Source organism: Anguilla anguilla, chromosome 2 (genome assembly GCF_013347855.1).
Source record: "Anguilla anguilla isolate fAngAng1 chromosome 2, fAngAng1.pri, whole genome shotgun sequence".
Taxonomy (NCBI): Eukaryota; Metazoa; Chordata; class Actinopteri; order Anguilliformes; family Anguillidae; genus Anguilla; species Anguilla anguilla.
The window spans coordinates 25,235,433-25,259,221 of record NC_049202.1 but is presented as its reverse complement, the minus strand read 5'-3'; the positions used below and the strand labels follow the sequence as shown (position 1 = coordinate 25,259,221).

At 48.1% G+C, this 23,789-nt stretch overlaps 2 protein-coding genes across 3 annotated transcripts in view; one reads left to right on the top strand and one right to left on the bottom strand.

Annotated features, from left to right (window-relative positions):
* LOC118220327 (thyroid hormone receptor alpha) overlaps positions 1-23,789 on the top strand; it is a 133,131-nt gene that overhangs the window by 82,080 nt on the left and 27,262 nt on the right. For both annotated transcript variants that reach the window (XM_035404169.1, XM_035404170.1), the window contains exon 3: positions 13,383-13,651. In XM_035404169.1, the coding sequence (XP_035260060.1) occupies positions 13,602-13,651 (50 nt within the window). In that variant the 5' untranslated portion in view covers positions 13,383-13,601. The remainder of the gene's footprint in view (positions 1-13,382; positions 13,652-23,789) is intronic.
* LOC118220326 (general transcription factor II-I repeat domain-containing protein 2B-like) lies at positions 15,981-18,560 on the bottom strand. The gene has a single exon (XM_035404168.1). It carries the CDS (start codon positions 18,319-18,321, stop codon positions 16,495-16,497), a length of 1,827 nt encoding a protein of 608 aa, XP_035260059.1. The 5' UTR covers positions 18,322-18,560; the 3' UTR covers positions 15,981-16,494.

The window sequence follows — 23,789 nt, the reverse complement described above, 5'->3', positions numbered from 1 at the left end:
CCTCCCCTTTCTGTGCTGCACCCTGCACCCTCCCCTCTCTGTGCTGCTCCTGCACCCTCCCCTTCTCCATGCTGCTACCCTGCACCCTCCCTCTCTCCATGCTGCTCCTGCACCCTCCCCTCTCCAGTGCTGCTCCTGCACCCTCTCCCTCTCTGTGCTGCTCCTGCACCCTCCCCTCTCTGTGCTGCTCCTGCACCCTCCCCTCTCTGTGCTGCTCCTGCACCCTCCCCTCTCCATGCTGCTCCTGCACCCTCCCCTCTCTGTGCTGCTCCTGCACCCTCCCCTTTCTGTGCTGCACCCTGCACCCTCCCCTCTCCATGCTGCTCCTGCACCCTCCTCTCTCCATGCTGCTCCTGCACCCTCCCCTCTCCGTGCTGCTCCTGCACCCTCTCCTCTCTGTGCTGCTCCTGCACCCTCCCCTCTCTGTGCTGCTCCTGCACCCTCCCCTCTCCATGCTGCTCCTGCACCCTCCCCTCTCTGTGCTGCTCCTGCACCCTCCCCTTTCTGTGCTGCTCCTGCACCCTCCCCTCTCTGTGCTGCTCCTGCACCCTCCCCTTTCTGTGCTGCACCCTGCACCCTCCCCTCTCCATACTGCTCCTGCACCCTCCTCTCTCCATGCTGCTCCTGCACCCTCCCCTCTCCGTGCTGCTCCTGCACCCTCCGCTCTCCATGCTGCTCCTGCACCCTCCCCTCTCCATTCTGCTCCTGCACCCTCCCCTCTCCATGCTGCTCCTGCACCCTCCCCTCTCTGTGCTGCTCCTGCACCCTCCCCTCTCCATGCTGCTCCTGCACCCTCCCCTCTCCCTGCTGCTCCTGCACCCTCCCCTCTCTGTGCTGCTCCTGCACCCTCCCCTCTCCATGGTGCTCCTGCACCCTCCCCTCTCTGTGCTGCTCCTGCACCCTCCCCTCTCCATGCTGCTCCTGCACCCTCCCCTCTCTGTGCTGCTCCTGCACCCTCCCCTCTCCCTGCTGCTCCTGCACCCTCCCCTCTCTGTGCTGCTCCTGCACCCTCCCCTCTCCATGGTGCTCCTGCACCCTCCCCTCTCTGTGCTGCTCCTGCACCCTCCCCTCTCCATGCTGCTCCTGCACCCTCCCCTCTCTGTGCTGCTCCTGCACCCTCCCCTCTCCATGCTGCTCCTGCACCCTCCCCTTTCCGTGCTGCCCCGGCACGCACCCTCTCTGTGCTGCTCCTGCACCCTTCACTCTCCGTGCTGCACCCTGCACCCTCCCCTCTCCATGCTGCCCCTGCACCCTCCACTCTTCATGCTAGAGACATGTTTTGGCAGAGGGTTTGTGCTCCGCTCCCCACACTTTGTCACATAATGATATCTGGACACCCCTTAGTCTGGGGCTGTTTTTCATGGTTTGCGCTAGGCCTCTTAGTTCCAGTGAAGGCGAATCTTAAGGGAATGACATTCTAGTCAATTCTGTACAGTATTACTGTACAGAATCCAACAACTTTGGGGTCAATTGGAAAGTCAACTGCAAGCCAAGCCTAATCACCTAATCAGTACCCAACCTTACTAACGCTGTTTTGGCTGAATGGAAGCAAATCCCTGCAGCAACACTCCAACACCTAGTATGTCCTTCCCTGAAGAATGGAGGCTGGTGTAGCCAAAAAGGGTGGACCAACTCCATATTAATGCCGAGAATTTTGGATGAGATTTTGGATGTCAGGTGTCCACATACTTTTTGCCATATAGTGTACGTCATTATGCAATGAAGATATACAAGGACTCTGAGATAATAGTCAAAATACCGACACCTGCTCCACGTTTCACCACCCTCTGGCTTTTCGGGAACGGGAAGCTCAATCTGCGCCTCTTAATCTCCATCCCGCCTCTTCCCCAATTTCCTGCCTCCACTTCACCCTTCCCAACCCCAAGCAATGTAAGTATGTGGACGAAAGGGCCCTGGTCAAAATGAGAAATTGACTTAATAGAAAGGAACCAGAAGAAGTATTTCCAAGTACCCCTGGTATTTGTTTTTGCTTACATTATTACAGCAGACCTGAATGCTGAACTTAGGCTCATCTGCGAGGGAGAGATGTGTGCGTGTGTGTGTGTGTGTGTGTGTGTGCGCGCGCTGTAGGTATATATGGTAGTGTGAAGCCTTTTCAGGGCTCTACTCTAACTTAGTAGATCACGTAGTAGATCAGCAGGCTACGGTGGCAGACGGGAGCAAGTTAAGTTCATGCATGCGCGAAAGAGCACAGATTTATTTCCGTTCACTGTAGCCTGTAAAAACATTAATTTCTGTACATTCTGAGCCCATTTCAACATACAGAATTTATAAACAACTTCACATGTCTGCACAATAAAGCCCCAAACTAAGGGGACTTTGTGTTTTCTTCTTCTTCGTTTTCCCGCCCGGAATGCTCCTAGCCCACAAAGAATATGTCTCCCCATTGGTCATTTTATGTTCACCAGCCAATCCTTCATCTATGCCAGCCAATCAAAATGTCGCATACGCAAAATAGATTTACATTTTTTCCCCAAGAAAATTGCCAGTCTCTACAGCTAGTCAGTTCATGGCTCTGTGGTAATGTTGCAGACTATGGATCGTTGAGTGACAGTATAACCGCCTACAGTATAGCCAGGGCATTTGGATAAAACCGGAGCTCAGTTGTTCAAATCCACGCTGTTGGACAGCTTCTTGACGGTGGCCAGTGTAATTGATTGGGAAGCATAAGGGCAGATGATCGAATCCTGCCTCATCCTCAGGCAGATCTATTTGTATCTTAAATTAACATTTTCTTACACTTATATTTGCTAACTAATAATTGTCTATTGCTTTTGAACTATTGCTTTTGCACTTATCAAAATATCAGAATATTCAATTCATATGTTTACCAAAAGTCACTCACGGACAGTCATATGAATTTCATGATGGAAAATGTATTAATTTTCTTAAAAAGTTACACCAGCTGACCACTGTGGCGTTTCTACTAACTATATTTCTTCACATGGCTACTGTAGAAAACGTTCTTATCAGCAAATGCCACGTTTCTACATTCATGTTACCTTGCCCTGTTCTCTGTCTACCCACATACAAACAATTACTATGTATGAACAGTCTGTAACACCCCATTAAAACATCACATTTAAAAACATGACTTATTCATAATTATAATTACTAGTATTGAATGTGAGAAAAGTACATTTATACAACAGTTTCCCTACGCAATTTCACGCGTTACTTCAACGTCTATTTAAACAAGTAATTAGTAATACCTTCTGTTTTATATACCGTTCAATAAGAAAACTAATGTCACTCATGGTCATGGTCGTGGTTTATTTTCTTTGCACTAAAGTCTCTGATCATGTCAGACTTCACTTACATGCCCATTCTGCTAAAAACATATTGTTTCAACTACTCAATTTCATCCTGTCCTCATTTCTCTCGTACAACTGTTATTTTCTGATCTCATAAAAAACACGTTTTCAACGTACAAAAATGCGAAATATAGTAGCAAATATACAAGAACTTGTACATTTAGTAAAGTGAACTTAACCAAGTATAAACAAATGTGTTGCATGAGGCAATTTCAGGTATTTAACACTTTGAGGTGACACACAGTTTAATGACATTGTAAGATGGTAAAAAATAAAAAAATACAGGGCCAAGTGACTTGAAACAATATAGAAAACATTGGGTAGTATTGTTTGGGAATACAGCTTCTTTGATTTCGGTGAGGCAAGATAGCCTATATTGTTTGTAGTATTGTAACTTGGCGTCATTTTGATATCAATACTTTTGGTAAATGGACTGCATTTATATAGCGCTTTTATCCAAAGCGCTTTACAATTGATGCCTCTCATTCGCCAGAGCAGTTAGGGGTTAGGGGTTAGGGGTTAGGTGTCTTGCTCAAGGACACTTCGACATGCCCAGGGCGGGGTTTGAACCGGCAACCCTCCGACTGCCAGACAATCGGTCTTACCTCCTGAGCTATGTTGCCCCTTTTAATGGCAGGCCTAGATTATGCCAGTTTGAATGAATAAGTTGTAGACAGTGCTTTGTATGTGTGTTGAGAACATGTTTTTTATGAGACGAATAAATACTGAGCAAAGAATGGAAGGAGACATTTTCCTGTGTGAATATCTTATCTTAACCCTCAATTGTTCTAGATAGATGGAAATGGTATCTACCTCTAGGTACATATATGTTGTCTATCAAAATTACAAACCAAAGAATGGAAGGAGTGCTTTTTATTTTTTTCAGTTTTCATTGGTAGATTTAAAGTAAATCCCATTCCCCTTTGAATCTGGATATCCTAGCCTCTGTTTACTGGAGTAATGTGGCAGTGTGACCTATGGCTGAGGGAGAATCTTAGCTTTTAAATGCATTTAACTGTTAAAATACCCGTTAAGACATTATTGTTTTATTACTGTTTGGTTAAGGAGAGTGCTTTCCATGCCAGGTCTCAGAGGGTTAAAATAAGTATTTGCTTGCCTATTGGTGCTCTCTGGCCCCTGAAATGGATCTGGGATCAGCTTTCTAAGCCATAATCCTCAACCCCAACCATTATGTGAAAGGAGCCTGCAAACTGAGCCTGGTTCAGTGCATGGAGCACAATCTTTCCCCGCCCATACTGAGCATCTAGTGTAGGAAAAGAGAGCATTCCCAGGGTCCTAATAGGCACAACTTTTCACACAGAGCTTTAATTGATTCATGAGGACTGAATGTCTGTAAAGGATGGGAAAAAACGCTTCTGAAAGATTCTGCTTAGTTGTGGTGGTGCAGAAGCTGAGTAGCTGGTCCTGAAGAATAGGCTGCGTGAAATAGGCCTGGGAGCCAGTAATTGACTTCCATCGGAGTCCCGCACAGAGAGCCGTTACTTACCAGGCAGCACACAAAAGGCTGTAATTCTGCCTTTGAAGTCCCAGGTCTCAGCCATAGTCTCAGACTGCGGTCTGATGCAGGACTGTCCATCAGATATTATTGCTGGAAGGAGCCTGAGTGCAGAATCCGATGCACAGTCTGCAGCCAGAGTTCAATTAGCATTCCCCATAGCTTTACGGACCCACCTCTTTCCCTCAGTCGAGGCAGTGGCATAAAATGCCCAAACACCCTGTGCACGCGGGGTCACAAGCTCCCCCCTCTCCTCACCGGGGGAAAGGGGGGTGCGGGTTTCAGAAACCAAACGGCACCACCTGCCCCGACGTGCAATCAAAGCCCTGTTTTTTCTTCATCTCCACGCTCTAAAGCTGAGTGGGGAGTGGGGACGTACTTGCGTGGCAGATTCACTGTGTGCATAGTGGGCTGAAAGCTCAGGCGTCGTCTGTTCGTTTGTTCTATACATAGGGCCGCGGGGCCGGGCTTCCGATCCCGCATGCGAGGACCCGTCTCACCACAGGCCTCGTGGGAATCATAGTCCATTTCCGCAGAACTCCTCCCCTGCCTCAGAACAGAACCCACTGGCCACATAACAAAGGACACTTGTAGTTTGGCTCTGATTTTTGATAGCCGGTTTGTATGTACACATACTGTACCAACAGGCCTACATAGTTATTAAGGTTTATAATCCAAAGGCTAGGTACAGGTGTAGGAAAATAGACAAACCCCCAAGGCGTCCGTTCATATAGTATCTGCAGCATAGCGTTGCACACGGATCAAGGCTTCCAGAACAAACAAACGCACGCCCAAAAGCCTGAAGTGTGTGTGCACACATGCATGACGTGCACCAGTTACACACACACACACGCACGCACACACACACACACACACACACACACAAAAACACATACACAAACACACACACTCACACACAAACATGAACCCACACACACACATGCACACACACTTACTCACATGCACAAATAAACACACACACACTCACGTGCACACACACTCACACACTCACATGCAAACACACAATAATTAAGGTGTACAGGGTGAGGCATGCAGAGCTGTGGAATAGAGAGGTTGGGGAGGGGGGTTTAGACTGAGGGAAGGAACGTGGAATAATAACAAGAAACATGAGGTGGGGGAGGAACTGCTTTACTTTATGTTTCAGGGCAGTTTGCCACTGAAATATAAATTTGAATTTCCCAGTCTTCCTGGGCCCCCGCACGTCTGAGCTTCCTGCCCTCTTTTACATCCTTTTATCTGTCTGATCACCCCATGACAGCTCTCTATCTGAGGGGAGGGTGGTTTCAAGGGCGTTTTGGTGGGGGGGGTAATAATCAGTTCCAGGACCACCCAGGTGCCTGGAATCGGTCTGCCAGGGTCCGGAGCCGTGCCAACAAAATCACCTTCCACCAGCACCGCCTGCCAAGCCCGACACCTTCTCCGCTTTCACCGCGCGCAGCATCCACGCTTTGGCCAACCTTTTTTAGGGGGGTGGGGGTGGGGGTCGGGGGGGGGGGGGGGCACGGTGACCAGCTGCTGGGCACACTGAACACTTTCGTTTTTATTCTTAACCCCCCTCCCCTTGCGCGTGACTCATTAGCAAGGCAATGTTTTTGTTTGGTGTCGGGATGGGCTGTCGGGTCGGTCCACAACTGGGAGATTTTTTTTTGTTGAAATTAGGTCTTGCAGAGTCTAGGAGGAGGAGCTAGAGATGCATACAAAAACCTGCAACCTCTCTGAACCCCGAGTGGTGGAGTTGGGTTGTTTTTTTTTGATGTGCCGTCGGAGAGCAAGCAGCTGACAGTCTGTGCTTGGGACTCCTGCCCAGCTAAACTCGGTGAACCGTTCCAATTTGTTGATGGTTTTTTTCCCCCCTTCTTATAAATATGCCAGTATTTATTTATGTGATTTGATCCGCCGGGGAGTTTACGCACTTGGCTGGGTTTATTGTGTTAGTGCTGCAGCCGGCGCTTGGCTCGCCACTCTGTTTGTACGCTGAGCGCAGGAACAATTGGCGGCGTTTCGCTGTGGCTGCCGATAACTTGAAGGAGCCGCCGTGCTCTCTGTTTTCTTTCATGGAGCTCGGTCTGCAAAACCGAAGCTTCTGGTGTGTGCATGCATGTATGCATGTTTGTGTGTGTGTGTGTGTGTGAGTGTGTGTGCCCACGTTTACGCAAGTGTGCATGTACTGTCTGTGTGGGTATCTTTGGGTTTGCACATGTGAATGGAACTGAAAATGGATTTGACTTGTGCACAAAAACCAGCGTGTGTTCCCATAGACATTAGTTATTTTGTATGGGAAGCTTTGGCTGAGCACTGGTTGGTAAGTGAGCGAGTGGAAGGTCCTGTTAAATTAAACCGCAGCGGTGAGAGGGTGGGAGGTGGGGGGATTTGGGTTGCCGCGGCGGCCCTCTCTCCTATCTGCCTGCGGCCGCTTGGCAGTGCATCACACGATCAACTGGCGGAGCCGGGGTTAGCGAGAGGGCAGAGCGGGCTGCCAGGGGCACGTAGCTGCAGTCCAGTTGGCACGGATGCCCACGGTCTCGTGCCTGAGCTCGGGACAGCAGCGGTACAGTCAGGCGCCGTGCCCGGGTGCCGCGCCTACCACCGTCCCTTCTCCCAGCGTCGGCCGGAGCCGAGGGCTACCCCCACCGGTGACATTGCCGCCGCTGCGTGCGTACACGCCCTCACTCGCAGCGGGGATTCCCCCCGCTTGTTTTTCGTGGGGATGCCTGGTTTGGCAGCCACATTTATAAAAAACTGTACCTGGCGGCCTGAAACGCTGCCAAGCCTCACCTAGGCACCGTCATGCGCTAAGAAACCAGAACTCTCCGCCCTAGCGCCTGCTACGCTTCGGTCAGTTACCAGCCCTGCGAGGAAAACACCCACATTCCTTATTTTCATGTCCAACACAGAGCCCCCAGACCCAGAAATCAATTTATTTATCATTTGAAGATGAATTTATGGCGCTCTTCTCCATTTTTACATTTTTCGCAAGGGATGGAAGGTTTGAGCGTCTGCTTCGCTGCCAATCCATTAGACCCTCCCCTCCTGTCTCTGTTGGAACAGCTCCCACAATGCTTCACTGCAGGAGATAGCCAACAAATAACATGCTTGACTGGGTGAGCGTGAGACCAATAATCAGATGCAACATGAGCGGCTGCTTTGAAAATCCGACTGCATTGTACTTCAGGCTTACGTTGCATTTTTACATTACGAGAATTTAGCCTTTTTTCTGCAACGTTTTGCATTCTTACATAGCATTTATACTGCCGGATATATATTGAAGCAATGCAGGTTACATACTGTGCTCAAGGGTACAACTGCAGGGTCCCACCTGGGAATCGGAACTGCAACCTTAAGGTTACAAGCCCAGTTGCTTACCCATGATACTATGCTGCCACTTACAAACAGCTTTACATTGCTGTGGCCAAAACCTGTGAGAATGCAGCATATGTCCACTCGGCTTTCACATTCCACAGAGCACTCAGGAGATGAGACAGGAAGTTCCCATCCGTGTTGGTAGGTGGTGTCTGAGAGCTTTGCCTTATGTTATTTTCGCAGTACGGTCCTGGCTCTTTTTCCCAAGGGAAACACACGGCCCCCAAGAGCATAGACAGCGGCGGCAGGGAGTTCCTGTCAGGGTTGAAAAATCTCCAAATGTGAAGTCATTCCTGTGCCGTCTGCAATTATACACTTCCAATTGCAGCGCAGACATAAATTACAAAGGACCAAGCGGTCATCTCACCAAAAAAAGGGGAAGAAAACACTTAACAGAACCTTGGTCTGCTCGTATATTAAGGTGGACTGGGAAGCAAGTCTTCCACCGTGCCTTTGCCTCAGATGCGACTCTTTCCCTTGAAGATGAAAAGCTTAAATGTCAGACCTGGGAGGTGTGACTGGATAGAGACAAAGCTCTCATTTTCCCAGTGCGGTTTCCCCTTGGGTCTGTGGCCCTCTCACGATGGAAGAGGTTCCATTCCACCTTAACAGAACAGAGAGGGCGGAAAAAGAGAGGGGAAAAAAAGGGCCTAATTTGTTTTTCAAACGCAGTCACATTCTTGGCAGCGTCGAAGCTTGCCTTTGCCAAAGCTGGGCGGAGTGAGCGGGGAGAGAGCCTGGACTTGACTGAGTGTTGCTGACTGTGCTGAGTGAGCAGCAGGGGCCGATTTCCCTGCACACCGAGCTATCTGGCTGCAACCCTCCCCCCCACCCCACCCCCCTCACCCCCCCTACAACCACCTAACCCTGACCGCTCCTTTCCTCTTGACTGCCCTGGGCTGATTTTCTGTTCCTGGTCTCTACAGGAAGAGCATCCTGAATTTCACCCATCAGGCATTGCAAAGCAGTGCCGAATGAGAGGTAGGACGCATGCTGGAGTGCAGCTTTGGCAGTACCCCGGTGGGGTGGGCACGCTTGCGTTTGCACTGAGTGTGCTCTGGCGGCATGGTTTCTGGGGGGTTGGGAGGGCGTGTGTATTGGCAGCAGGGGAGCAGACCACATGGCACTTCATCATTTGTACAAAGAATCGGGAAGAGGCTCACCCCCTGGTTTTTTAACGGCCTCCTTGCCTTGCTAACTGGAGGGACGTACCCTTCCAAGCACAGGGCCTGGTTAGCTCCCACAAACCCCTGTTGATGGGGTGGGGGGGCAGTCTCGTTTGATGGACAGGTCAGCAGATATCTGCTGGCTTTGGCGCTTGTGACCGGGGGCAACGTTTAGCGCCTATTAATAACCCAGCCGTCGCTAATCAGGCCGCGCTGCAACTCAAACAGCAGCGGTGTACACAGAGCAGAGAACGTTCCCTCCGCTCTCCGCCTTATGTAAACAGCCATAGTGAGATAGGAGAGAAAGAGGACGGGTATGGGGAGGGGGAGGGGAGACGGGGGGGTGGGGAGTGGTGGCGGGCGAGCCGTGGAACATGTTCCCTGGCAGCAGTCCATGACCTTTGGAGTATGAAGGCTAGCAGACTGAAGATGAACCCGTGAGGGCCGCCCGTGCACAGGGGCCCACAGGTGGTGCCACGCTGGCAGCGTCTGAATGACGCCTCTTCTCCTTTCATCGTAGTGGTTTTAGGGCACTCTGGCTTGGGGGGGCTGCCGGTTCAAATCCGGGAAGGAGGTTGTCGTCCCTTTCGATGATGTGAACGCGGCATGACAAATCTAATCAGTAAGAAATGTTTTGCACCATAAGAGAACACTGGCGTCTGTTTAGCAAATGGGTTTTGTAATGCTGTAACACAATCACACGGCACCTTACCGCCTTGTAATCCAGTCCGGGGGTGGGTAATTCCAGGGCTCAAGGGCAACCAGGTTGTCTGTTTTTAGTTTTGTCTTTCTCAACCTCGTGATTATTGTAATGTGGTGATGTCATTTGGATTATAAGTAGTACAAAAGACATGGGAGGTGCCGGCATGGACTCAAAATCCCAGGATTCAAAAACCCAGTCAAATGATTGTTGCCCATGTGGATAAGGAGCATTTGCCATTCTGTCTGTTTTTCAAAGAGCTCTATGAAAAAGAGCAGCCAGACCCCATCAGCTTCGTGAAGAATGTGATCCCTTTTCATACTTGCACACAATTCGAGCCTTGAAAGATTGCAGAAGTGGGCACAGGTCTAAGCAGTTTCAGTTATGAGCTTGGGGCTAGAATGGGGAGTCAGGATTTGGAACTTGGAGGTAGGTTACCCTAGTCCCAAGGTTGTCGGAATGATTTAAAGGGCGGGGGGAGTTGAAACATCAGGACACCTGAAAAATTGTGGCTACTAATTCCCCCCTCATATTTCCAGTGCTCCTGCTGAACCCCCCTCTCCCCTCCCTCCCATAATCCTAGCTCAACCCCAGAACCTGCCCTGACCCCCAGCACATACACACTGCTGTCATCAAACACCTGACCCCAACCCCAACACCCCCCTCCCTATTCATCTATATGTTTCCTCGCTCTAATGAAAAACAATCAAGCTGCAAAGGCAATGGGTGACCTAACAAAAACCCCGAACAGAACAGAGTCTGTACACAACACCCCCCCCCCCCCAACCCTTGTGTATTTCAGGCTTTCTTTCCCTTTCACTTTCACTCCCCCCCCCCTCCCACCTCCTGCTCAGTTATTGGAGACTGGCTGCGTATGGCAGCAGATGTCAGGCCGCCATTAGCCCGCAGAGCTCCACGGCTGCTCTCGCGCCACGCCCCGGCCCGCCTCTTCACGCAGCAGGCGAGCGGTATTCTTGCTGTTACCGTGCGTGTGTTTTTTTTTCAGCCGTTTTCTTTTTATACCGACATAGTAAAAGTCGGTTAGCATGCACAATATGTAATTTGCCACTGCATTTTCCTGGGCATGACATTATTGACTTTGCTCCTGGTACTGCATGTTCTAGTCGTGGCGGCCAGTCGCTTGTTGCATCTTTGAACGCCCGCTCAATTGTGGCCCCCCTTTTTCGGCCGGCTCTCATGCCTGCGTGGGATGCTTACGTGGCTGCACACCTGCATGGGGTTGCCCGTGATGCGGCTCTGGAGGTTGAGGAAATAAGAGCTTGCTGAGCACCAGTGCGTGATCTATAAACATGCGTCACGTGCAGTAACAGACCCCCTGAGGTCTGTTTATTAAGGGAGAAAGGACACTGCCCCTGATAGACAGCCCTCCCGCCTTTTATTTCTTGTCGAGGTTGTGCTTCGTTTGGTGGCTTGCGGTGACATGCATTGTGGCTCTGGAGTTCCTCACGGTAAAGATGTGTGAAAGGGTCTGACAGGACAGAACTCTCTAATATTAATGTTCAGTCTGGAGTCAGGACTGTAAGTAGTCTGTATTGCTACTTACCAACCTAACTGAAACATCAGTCCCCGAAAGATTCTAGTTTCAGTATGTAAACACTGCGTGCAGTGAGGCAAGTGAAGAACCCAGACTTCTGCTCCATTTGTATCATTATTCCCATGATGTAACCTAGTTTTTATCATTCTGGAAAAAGCTAAGCTTTGCTTAACAATGGATAAAACAAACATTGCAAACCAATACAAGAATGAAGTTAATGGGCTCCATAAAAGTGATAAGTAAATATGCAAATGAGGCCCTTTTAAATCAGTAGTAGTTTATCTTTATCTCATTTGACACTGTAACCATTGCACAGATCTTTTAAAATGTACACCTGTGTGCCAGTTAAAATTCCAGTGAGATGGTGCAGGTGATTCATTTTTTATACATAAATATAAGTTATGCAGTACTTTTCAGGGTTAAAATGATCTTTTTTTACGTGTGCAGGGCATAGCAAGTAAGGATATTACGCTTAATATTTAGAGATACAAAGGAGTCAAGGGGCTCACTGAGAGAGCAGGTCCTGCCCCAAGCCTTGCTAGCATGTAGCGGCTATCTGCACCTTCCATAAAGCTTTCGTAAAAAGGTCAAAACCGGCACTGTTTGGATGTTTTCTTCAGTCACTGTGCTGTTAGGCCTCTTTCACACTCTCTCTGGTCAGTCCTCCATTTTGTTTCTTCCCTTTCCCCTTGCTCTGAGCAGGTTTGAGCCGTACCTGAGCTCTGTTGAGGAGGCGCATATGGGGGTGTTTCTCATCCATTCGCTCACTCTCAGGGTTCTGTTCACAAGTGGGCGAGGGGTGCTCGGAAACAGACAAATTCATCCGCAGTTGCGTTCCAAACCGTTGTTTCTGAAGCGAGTGGCGGCTATGTGGTGCGATGGTCCGTGCGACTGACTCGTGACCGTTTTGAGGTCAGAGTTCCAGTTGGAAAACCGCTGTTGTGCCCCTGAGTGGCATATCTCAGCTGAAAAGCACACTCATGTTCATTTGAAATATACCAAGCCAAGTTAAGATAGCCTGGTCACAGCATAAGGAAGGTAGCTTAATGTGGTGATCTGATGCTTACAAAAAAAGAATATACTTCAATATATGAAATATGATGATATATTTACATAGACATTTATATTTGTATATTGTATATTTGGCCATGTATTGTGCCATGTTGGAATATGTTTATTCAATATTTTGTATTTTATTGTAGTATATTCCCCCTGTATTCTGTAGGGGGCACCTTCAAAGGGGACCGTCAAGTATAAATAGTCTAAATAGGTGAGGAGATTAGACAGAATTTGAGGGTGGAGTGAGGTTAAAAGAGTAAGAAATCTGACTAGCGCTTTTAACTTCTGAGTCATTAGTCCTCCTGTGAGTACACCTAAGCCAGTCTGACCTCATCACACAGTTTTACTCCTGTAAGTGCTGTACATACTTCGGCTCCTCCTGGGGCATTTTGCAGCCAATCAGAACGCAGAGCTTTCTAGCCAACCTGAGGCTGTCACACTCCCCTGGCGTTGTGTAGGTAGGCTGTGGTTGTAGGGTGCAGTTAATCCACGCGGCGTGCAAACTCTGCCCATTTTGTGCAAAAGATGCAAGCAGGCGACTCTTTACACGGGCACGGCGAGGCATGGCGGGCATTCTCTGACACCAACACCTAAATATTTGCGGTGAAGTGGAATTGGCTTTTAGAATGTACAGTAAATGAACCTTGACTTTTTTTTTTTTTTGCTCCAGGTGCATTTGCAATCTGTCTACACCGCTGAGCACTGGGGATCAAGGGTCGCATGTCCAGCTGTCGCATGTCACCGGAAAAGGTTCGCCGTGGAGACCTCGACCGCTGCAACCTTGTGATGGCTGACTGAACCATCACAAACCTGCGAATGCCAAGTGTGCATCCGAGGGTGGGGCCCGCCTCAGTCTCGCATGATTGGCCGCTGAATGGAATTGAGGTGAATGGAACACATGCCCAACGACCCTAACCTATCAGAGGGAGAAGAGAAACGGTGAGTCCCGCCCACTGCCACCTTTCCAGATGTACAGTACTACCTAAATAAATGTACTACTCAGAAAATACAAGTAGTATTTTAAGGAAGTATTTAAAATCAAACTTCAAATACAGGTATTTGGTTGCTCAATAACGTATTTTGAAATTAAATCAAATGCAAAAGTTTACATTTAAAATCAAATATTTAAATCCTCATGTACTTGACAGGTCTGAAGTCCTGACAGTACTGCACCTAAGTTGTATTTGTTATGTTGTATCCGTTGTCATGGTTTGTGTGCTTGTATGTGTTTGTCGCTAACTGTTTCTCAGTTAGCAGCAGATGTATTCTTGAAAAGGCAAAAATAATTTGGCAGGGTCTGTATAACTTGTATAACTAATGTGTACCAGTGGTCATGCAGACACATAGGGTTGTGTATTTGGAGTTCATCTGAGTGGTGCTTCATTGAAATCAGCACGCTTTGGATTCCATTTGAGTGTGTTCATGCGCATGCACATGCACCTTATGTATGCGCACGCAAGGCGAGCATTGTTCCCAAGCTCTTCTGCTATACTGGAGTCCTTCAGCAATTTCTACTATTTAGAACAACATACACTGCTTCTGCATTTGACTGTCCTGCTTTCTGCTTCATTCGTCTTCTGTTCTCTTTCATCTTCCTCTCTCCTCTCCACCTGCCATCTCACTCTCTCCTCCCCTTCTTCCATCTGTCTCCCTCCTCTCCTCCTTCTGTCCCCTCCTGCCGTCTCCTCTCCTGGCCTCTTCCAGCAAAGCCTCTCCCCTTACCCCCGCCACCTTCTCATTTTCTTCACTTCTTCCTCCCATCTTTCCACTTCTCTCCTCTGTCTGCTTTCGCTCCACTGCCAGGCCTCCCAAGCGACCCCCCCTCCCACAGCGCTGACAGTTGAGTCCCCTCCCACTGCGACGGCTGTATCTTCAGCTTTCTCCACTGTAAGCCAGGGGTCACGGGAGGCATCTACATTTCCCACACGAAGCAGGCCCCCCTGGGAGCTGTTTAAAACCTAACAATTTCTTCGCTTTGCTTCTCCTGCTCCTTCAGAAACACATAACAGCACCAAGCCCAAGCCATCCCCCCACTTTTCTCCCTTCCACCACGTGGCTTTAATGGAGGTTGTTGCCTTCTTCTCAGACCATAATTGACCGTTGTCCAGTCAAGACCCAGAATGCAAAAAACCCTGCACCCCCGCCCTCGTCAAAGGGTGGAGTTACAAGTCACGCTGAGCGGCACGCCAACAACCTCTTTCGACGTCTTGGGGGGGCGGAGCTTGAAAAGCAGACCCGCTTGGAGCCGCTTGCAAAGCGTCTTCCCCCCCTGCCCGTGACGCAGAGAGTGGGTCTTTGGTAGCGGACCGGCACGAGAGGCAGGTCCAGTCACCTCCCACTGGAATGCGGCGTCAAATTCCCCCGGCTGATCCCCGGCGCAGATTAGCGGGCGAAAATGAAAGCAAAGCCACGGAAGCCCGGCTTGATTACGCGGCAGCGACGGACACCTGTCAGTAGATTAGCAACTCCCCGGCGGGGGTGGGGCGGCGGCTGGAACCACGCATCTAAATAGAGCCCGCTGTTGTTCTTGGCTAATTAAAGACGAAGGGCCCTTGGTATTAAGTGAAATCAGATTGGACGCTCCGAGCGGTTTGCTCGCCCAGCCAGCTCTCCTCTCTCATCAGTCATTGGCCGGCCTTAGTTCCCCCACCCGCCCGACGGCAGGTGTAATTAAAGCCCCCATTTCCCAGATTAATTTGTTTGCCACTCCGCTTGCTTTTCCTCTCACCGGGCCCCTGTGGTTTTACAATATCAGGTGGTTGATAAATGTCCCCAGCCCTTGCATAATTCAGTTCTGTAACAGGCAGTCAGAGCACTACTGCTGTACTGTTGGAGATTGTAATGTAGCTATGTAGGCTCAGGCAAAAAAAAGAGAGACGGCTGTAGTTTGCCTTTAGTGTGAACGGAACGAGACACAATCCTTATTTTCACAAGGCGAAGTTAGAGGGTGTTTGGCCTAGAGGGTGGCTTTCCTCCTTTTTCCTGTCTCTTGTTCACGTCAAATGGCTCCAACGACATGGCACCGCTGTCCACCACACAATTCTCCTCACACCTGCGGCTGGGCATGGCCTTCACGTTAACCTCCGCAGCCACATGGAATGACTTCACCACCGGCGACCCCCCAAATGAGTAGCGTCATCATCAACTTCCATGGACAGCCTAGACCAGGGGTGTCAAACTCAGTTTGGCTCTGGGGCCGGATCCAGACTTTCTGTTCTCGGGTGGGCCGGATCAGTAAAAGAATGTCAACTCCAAATATTTAGCTTTGTTTTTCAGTACTATGCTTTATCATTCAGCCTACATTTGTAGCCTACCCTACATATTATAATCACGGATGACAAGGGATCTTTTCTAAGCACAACACATTTATTCACAAACAATAGAAAAAAAAAATGATTTCATGTTAGGCGGTGAATGTGTTAACAACTGGTTTATTTTAACAGTTAAGTGAATGCAGTTTTACACCTGAACCAACTCACCACACTAAACAAACTCAAGTGGGAGCTATGAAAAAAATATTTTCGCCTTAATTGTCATACTGCTTTGAAATAAATAAAAAAAGAAATACAAAATAAAAGTTATAGCAGTGCATGGGCAATAAGATTAGACTACATCAGATCAAACTACTAGGCTGGGCCTACTGAAGCTGAGAATATACTGCACAATATTAATTGTCTTTAATATGAAACCAGATTAATCTTATTTTTAATGATCTGTATTCATGAGTGCAAACAAATTTCGTGTCATCACACTTTTTTTCTCTCTCACTGCACTCCTGCAGTCTACTTGCTGCTGCTGGCTCCTGAAACTTGGGATCTTTTTGCCTTCACAAGTGTATCGATATTAGGTGTCAAATCCTGAGTAGCAGCACATTTAACAATGTCATTCAAGTGTTTATTTGTTAACCTTGAGCGCTGCTTTGTTTTATTATTGTTCATTACGGAGAACACCTGTTCACAAAGATAAGTAGTCCCAAACATGGATAGAACCTTTGCAGCCATGGCTGTTAATTTGGGGTAACCTGGCACGAGATATTGATAAAACGTATCCAATCCCACGGACCCAAATTTATCCTTCATAGCGGAATCGCACTGCAAGTCAATAAGCTCGAGTTGAATGTCAGCTGGCATATCAGAAGGCTTCACTGTAAATGGCGAGCGAAAAAAGCCAAATTTGTTCTCAAGTTCACTGAATACCTGAAACCTCTGCTCAAACTCTCGCAGCAAATCTGTTATGTTGTCTTTATATTTTTCCAAATCATTATCGGGACGGTCCGGTGCCTCCGGACGCACAGCTGTGAGACAAGAGAAATGCGCGGTGTCACCGTTGGATAGCTGCGTCTCCCACAGTGACAGTTTCATCTTGAACGCACTTATGCTGTCGTAATATTGAGTGACAACTCTGTTACGGCCCTGCAATGTAGTGTTAAGTGTATTCAAGTGTTGTGTAATATCAACCATAAACGCAAGATCCTGCACCCATTCCTTGCATTTAAGTTCCTTTACTGGGCGTCCCTTCTTCTCCATGAACTGTCTAATTTCCCCTCGTAGCTCAAAGAAGCGCTTGAGTACTGCACCTCTGCTTAACCACCGCACATCAGTGTGGTATGGTAGGCCAGCATGAATGACATTATCACTGAGAAATGTGTCAAACTGACGGTGATTTAGACCGCGCGCTCTGATGAAATTGACAGTTTTCACAACCACACTCATAACATGGTCCATTTGCAGTGTTTTGCAACATAACGCCTCCTGATGCAAAATACAGTGAAATGCCCAAAACTCTTGTCCTCCATTTGCGGTCTGTACTTTGTCACGGAATTTTGTGGCAACGCCTGCCTTTCTCCCGACCATTGATGGCGCACCGTCGGTAGCCAGGCTCACGGCACGGGACCAGTCCGCTCCCACCTTGTCCAGCGCTCCAACGAGAGCGCTGAAAATGTCATCTGCTGTTGTGGTGTCATTCATGGGCACCAATTCAAGCAGCTCCTCGGTGATGGTCAAAGTTTCATCAACACCTCTAACGAATATGGCCAGTTGAGCAATATCTGTGACATCGGTGCTCTCATCTATTGCAATTGAAAATGCGATAAATGACTTGATTTTCTCTTTCATTTGGCCTGTCAAGTCACTTGAGAGTTCTGTCACCCGATCTGCGACAGTGTTCCTCGTTAGACTAATATTGGCAAAGGCAGGTCGCTTTTCAGGGCACACGACTTCTGCAGCCTTCAGCATGCATGTTTTTACAAACTCCCCATCAGAAAATGGCTTGGATGCCTGCACCAGCTCGTTGGCAATAATGTAGCTGGCTCTTACAGCCCCATCAGCGATATCGCGGCTGCGCGTAAAAGTAGACTGCTGTTTCTTCAGACCAGCCACCAATTTGTTTATCTCGTCTTTCCTTATTTGTCCTTTCAAGTGGTCATACTTGTCTTTATGATGAGTCTCATAGTGGCGCCGAATATTAAACTCTTTGAACACTGCAACTTGCTGATTACATACCAAGCACACTGGTTTTGCATTCACTTCTGTGAATAAATAATTCTCAGTCCATTTTTCCTTGAAAACTCTGCACTCCGTGTCCACTTTTCTTTTTTTTGACAGTGCCATTTTGGGAAGGGTGTGTTGACCGATAACTTGTTTAGTAGTGGTGAATTGTGAAGCAAGATTGCCGGTTTATTTTTAGTACTAACTCGTGTCAATGCCGCATGCAGCTCTTTTACACATGTACTGCCCTCCCGCGGCCGGAGGGAGCATTTGGTTTGTATTTATTTTAAAAAATCATAACTTTTGATAGAAATGAGCTAGAGACTCGCTTCTTTTTTTGACATACTCAGAAATTTATGCCGGGCCGGATGAAATCATCCAACGGGCCGGGTCCGGCCCGCGGGCCGTATGTTTGACATGCCTGGCCTAGACGGAGATGGTGTGTGTGCGTGCGTGCGTGCACACGCATGCATACTTCTATAATTGGGAGTGATGGGGATCAGGGCTGAAGGGGGGGAGGCTGAAGAATCTGAAGCAATACGAGTGGTGTAGGACGCTAGCAACAAGAAGAGACTGAGCGGGGGGGGGTTGGCTGGGGGCTTAGCAAGGGAACAGGGAAGATTAGAGCTGGCCTGAGGAGGGACAGGAGAGGTGGGAAACGGGGCTGGTTATGTGAGGTCAGCATAGGCCGATTGGGACACATGACAACAACACCGGTTGCCTTGGTTGCAGTGCACCGGTGAGGGTGGGATTAGAGTTAGGAGGCAGCCCCCTGCCCGTCTGCTCGTTACTCCTGTCCAGCTTTGCATGCAGGGCTGACTGCTGACCATCAGAATAAGGTGGTGACACCTTTGAACCATTGCCCCCCCATCTCTGTTGCTACACTCCATGTAGGATGGAGTGTAGCACAGTGGGTAAGGAACTGGGCTTGTAACCGAAAGGTCGCAGGTTCGATTCCTGGGTAAGGACACTGCCGTTGTACCCTTGAGCAAGGTACTTTACCTGCATTGCTTCAGTATATATCCAGCTGTATAAATGGATACAATGTAAAATGCTATGTAAAAAGTTGTGTAAGTCGCTCTGGATAAGAGCGTCTGCTAAATGCCTCTAATGTAATGTAATGTAATAATCTCCGCCATGACTCCCTTTTCTCTCTTCCATTTCTTCCCCTATTTACCACATATTCCCCTATCCCATAAAGAAAATCCTTTCTCTACCTTCCCTTCCTCATTAATTCTTGTGACAAAAGGATTACCTATAGCCAGGGTGTTACAGCCCAACAAGTGCACTTCTCACTAATCGCTACTTGGGGTGTTGGTGATTTGCCAACTGAGACGTTTTTTTGCTTTGAAGTAACTGTGAGTCGCTCTGGATAAGAGAATCGGACGAATGCCTAAAATGTATACATAAATGTTGCTCTTCACTCATCAAAGTTCTGCTTTCTACAATTCCAACCGATGAGCCATGGTTTCAAAGTTCACTTTGAAAACAAGGGAGGTCTGGCTACAGTCCCCATACTGTACTTTTCAAAAGCAAAGGACAGGACTGAACAATCCAGATACTCCTAATCACAGACTTTCTCTACATCCATTTTTCATTATACTGAATTGGTTTGTTATGGTAACACTTGGACCGTTTTTCACGGTGAGGGCGGTCATCATCTGCGCTCTGGGATAGCGAGCATAGAGGTGGGTCTGCACTTGCTGACTGAAGCCCTCACCGCCGGCCAATTACGCATCTCCTGGCAGACCTCCCAGCCACAGTTGGAAGTGGTACAGTCCAGACTCAATGACCTCATTTTGAACACAGTTTGTGAAGGAAAAGTTTGAGCAGTCATTCATGTGGAAAATGTCTAACTTTCTTAGCCACAAAACAGTTTGTCCTTCCTTTTTTCCATAGGATTTTGGCATGATATTAGTAAATAGATTGGTTTTGTTTATGTCAAGCCAATGTTCTCATCTGGGAGAATATATATAAGATACACTGTTTATATATGTATTATATATGTATATATATATAAACCCAGAGGAACATTGCCTTGAGCTGGAGCCAAAAGTCTGGTAAGGAAACTCCATTATAGCTTTTTGCATGTCACGTCTTGCCATGCACATTTTGTGCCGTATCCATTTTCAGAGGCATGCCATCACGCGATCAAGCAAATCAAGCAATGACACACTGTCAAGAACACGCAGAATTTGAACTGCGGCCTCAGCGCGAACGGGTCGCCCTTTCCCACGTGCGGTTTGCCAGTGCCGATCAGGGGAGGAAAGGGAGGGTGGCGGACGTAGTAAAGGTTTTGGCTGCTGTCGCCGGGCTCAGGCACAGGCACGGCTTCCCGCCGGGATTTCTGCCCGGCCGTAAACCGATCTGCCTGGCTGAGCCGCGTGGCCTCGCTCGCTGCCAAGGAGCAAGGGCAAGCGCGCGGCAGAAATAGCCCTGCTCCCGTGTTTTATTTTCACTTTTCTTTTTCAGAGACGGCTTCCACAGTGCCATCAGGTGGAGAAGGACCAGCCTTGTCTTTTTGGGGCTTCGGCAGGGGGGAGGGGGGGCGTAGGTTTATTACAACTGACTTTTAAACTTGCATCGTCTCGGCAAAGTGCCTCTCTGCTTCTGTTCGGAGAGCTGTGCTCTGCGGGGCAGCTTGCAGCTGTTTCTTCACGAATCTGTAGTTTGCCAGTACGGATCTAGGCTGCACCTAAAATGAGACGCCGGGTTAGAAAAAGAGTGAGAGCTTTGGCAATGACGGAGAAAACGCAGTGATTATCAGACAGGATTTGGGGAAGGGAAGCACAGGGTGATTTGCATGTGGCAGGCCTCCAGCTGCTGCTATAACAAAAAACAAATGGCTCTGATTGGACCACTTGTTGTTTACTGCTCTCATTCTGACCTTAATTAGGGCTCTGTGAAAAGGATATAAATATTCACCTTTGCCCACTCCTTCCTAATTTTGACGTTTTGGTTTGTGATTCATGTTGATTGAAACAAAAGACATACAAAAGGTAAAAAAACAAATTCAGACACAATTTGTGGAAAATATGCTGTGTTTGTGTGAAAATAGCCCAGTGTTTAGCGTGTACACAGGGGCGTGCCTGGCCGTTACCTACAGCTGCCACGCCGGTGTCCGCATGTGTCTTCTCTGGGGCTGTCACTCACGGTGGGGGCGGGGGGGGGTGGGGGTGGGGGTGGGGGGGGGGGGGGGGTATGGTCAGAGAGAAAAGAGAGATGGAGAGACATTGCAAGCAAATCGAAAGGTAGAGGAGGGACTCAAAAGCCATGGATAAAGCAGTCAAAGAGGAGGAGGAGAAGGATGGAGGTGCTGAGTGTTACTACTCTGAGTGAGACAGAGAGCATCGGGTTGAGGTGAAGGCCACTGGAGTCGAAACTCAGTTCGGAGTAGACTGGTGACCACCAGACTTAGCCTCCCACTTTAAACGATGAACACCAGTATGAGGTGAAATCCATTCCGTGGCCTCCTCAATCACCAGATCTAAATATTCTTTATGGAAAGCTCTGGACTACAGAGAATAAAGTAGATTTCCACCTCCTTTATTCCTCAATGAACCGGGGGCTTTCCTTCTTGAAGAATATCCGTCACAGAACGTTCAGAGTTCAGAACTTGAACATGCCGCATTCCAAGAAGGAGTGAAGCTGTTCTGAAGTGTGGCCCTACTCCTTATTACTCCTTATTACTTCATATACTGTACGATTCATATACGATCAGGTGTTTCCATTATTTTGTCCAGCCCTGTATTTATAACACATAGGTACTATATTCTAAAATGTTTTAGAAATTTTGGTGTATTGTATGTGTCTGTGTGGAGAGCAATGTTTTTCCCTTAAGTAGCCGCAATCATTGTGCCTGGGGAAACAGCTGAGCATCGCAATTTCCTGACCAAACATAATGTGACGGTTTGATTTTGATTAATTGTGTTGCTGTCATCCCCTCAAAATTTGAATATTGACTGGACCTTGATTGCGTTGTTTACTTTTCAGCCATCAGTCTTGATATTTACCTACCTTTTATCACAAATCAGATGTGAAGAGAGTCCGGGTGCCGCAGTGTAGCCGGGTGTTCTCAAATTGCCTTATCTACGCAAACTCATTGTTTGGTTACCTTAACAGCATGCCACTGTAAGGATACCGATCTACAGTCTTCAACAGCATTGCTCTTATTTAGGTTTCCTGCTAAAATATCCATGTTTCAGAGTTCTTCAGCTAGCACCAATGCAGCCTTTTTATTCGTTTTTCCGTGAAATCGCTGTATGGATGCAAGGTTATGCAGAGCATAAACTGATACTGTCACAGGTTGCAGAGCCACTAGCATGCACATTGGATTTCTTTTTTTCAGACAGCCCCAAGTTTTAGCAGATTAAACTTGTAGTTAGCACACAAAACGGAAATGTGTCCTCTACTTAACATTCCCGCTTTACAGCTCTTCAGCCCTGATGCCAGCTGCGCCCGTTGTTTTGAGCCGCTGCCCAAAGCACTCCACGCCTTAATGCCAAAGTCTTGTAGCGTGTGAAATAATTGATACTCCAGAGGGAAGGGCAGAGCTTTTTAACTTGACAGAAGCTGAACACGGCTCTCTTTTATAAAACAACGCTTAGAAAGCGAGGACACGGCTGACTTTAGAGCGCGCAGGTCCATTTGACCGTAGTGAAAAGCACTGCCCTGTGGAGCTTTTTCAGTGTATTTGTTCACCGATAACCTGGAGCAATGCTAACTGTCCTCCACTTCCACCTTTCACTTCTTCAACCTCCTGTACGTCAGCAGGATGTGGATATCTGTCTGTAGGAAGTTTAGAGGGTCAGTGGGAGAGAGAGGTAGAGAGAGCGAGAGAAAGGCTGGGAGTGTTCTGTAATTATATTGTCTGTTATTGCTGATGCTATTTGACCGGTATAGGACATGCTAATGAAGCACCTTGAAATTGAAATAAACTGAAAGTAGGCAGAGAGCTGGGGTTAAACAAGCTCTCGCCCTCTATCTTCCTCCCAGTCTGCTTCGTTAACTGTAATTAGATTCAGCGGCAGTTCTCTGTCGGTCATCGAAAGCATGACTGATTTTTAATTGACCCAGTGAGTTGTCCTCTCTCGCACTCTCTCTCTTTCTTTCTTGCTCTCTCCCTCACTCTGTGTCTCTCTCGTTTTTGCCTTCTCTCTCCTGCTGTTTCTCTGATGCTATCTAAAATTCAAAATGCTTTATTGACATGACATATTTTGAGATACATATTGCCAATATCTCTCTCTCTGTCTCTCTGCCTGCTGCTCAGTCTCTCTCGCTCTGCTGCTCTCTCTCTCACTCTTTCTCTCTTTCTCTCCTCCCCCATCTCCCCAGTGCCCCTAGGTCTGTCTGTCTGTGTGGGGGAGGGGGCAGCTCTGTCAGAGGTATGAGCTGGTCTGTCAACTGACAGCTTCATCGATATCGCTCTGAGCCTCTGAATATCTGACGGCTGTTAACAAGGCCTGGGTGCTGAGCAGCATGTCAAATTTGCGAGCATGACGGCAGCTCTGGCCACAGATGACACATCATGCTTCCTATATGCACTGATCTCAACAATAAACCAGCGCTCTTCAAATGCTATATGTATGCTC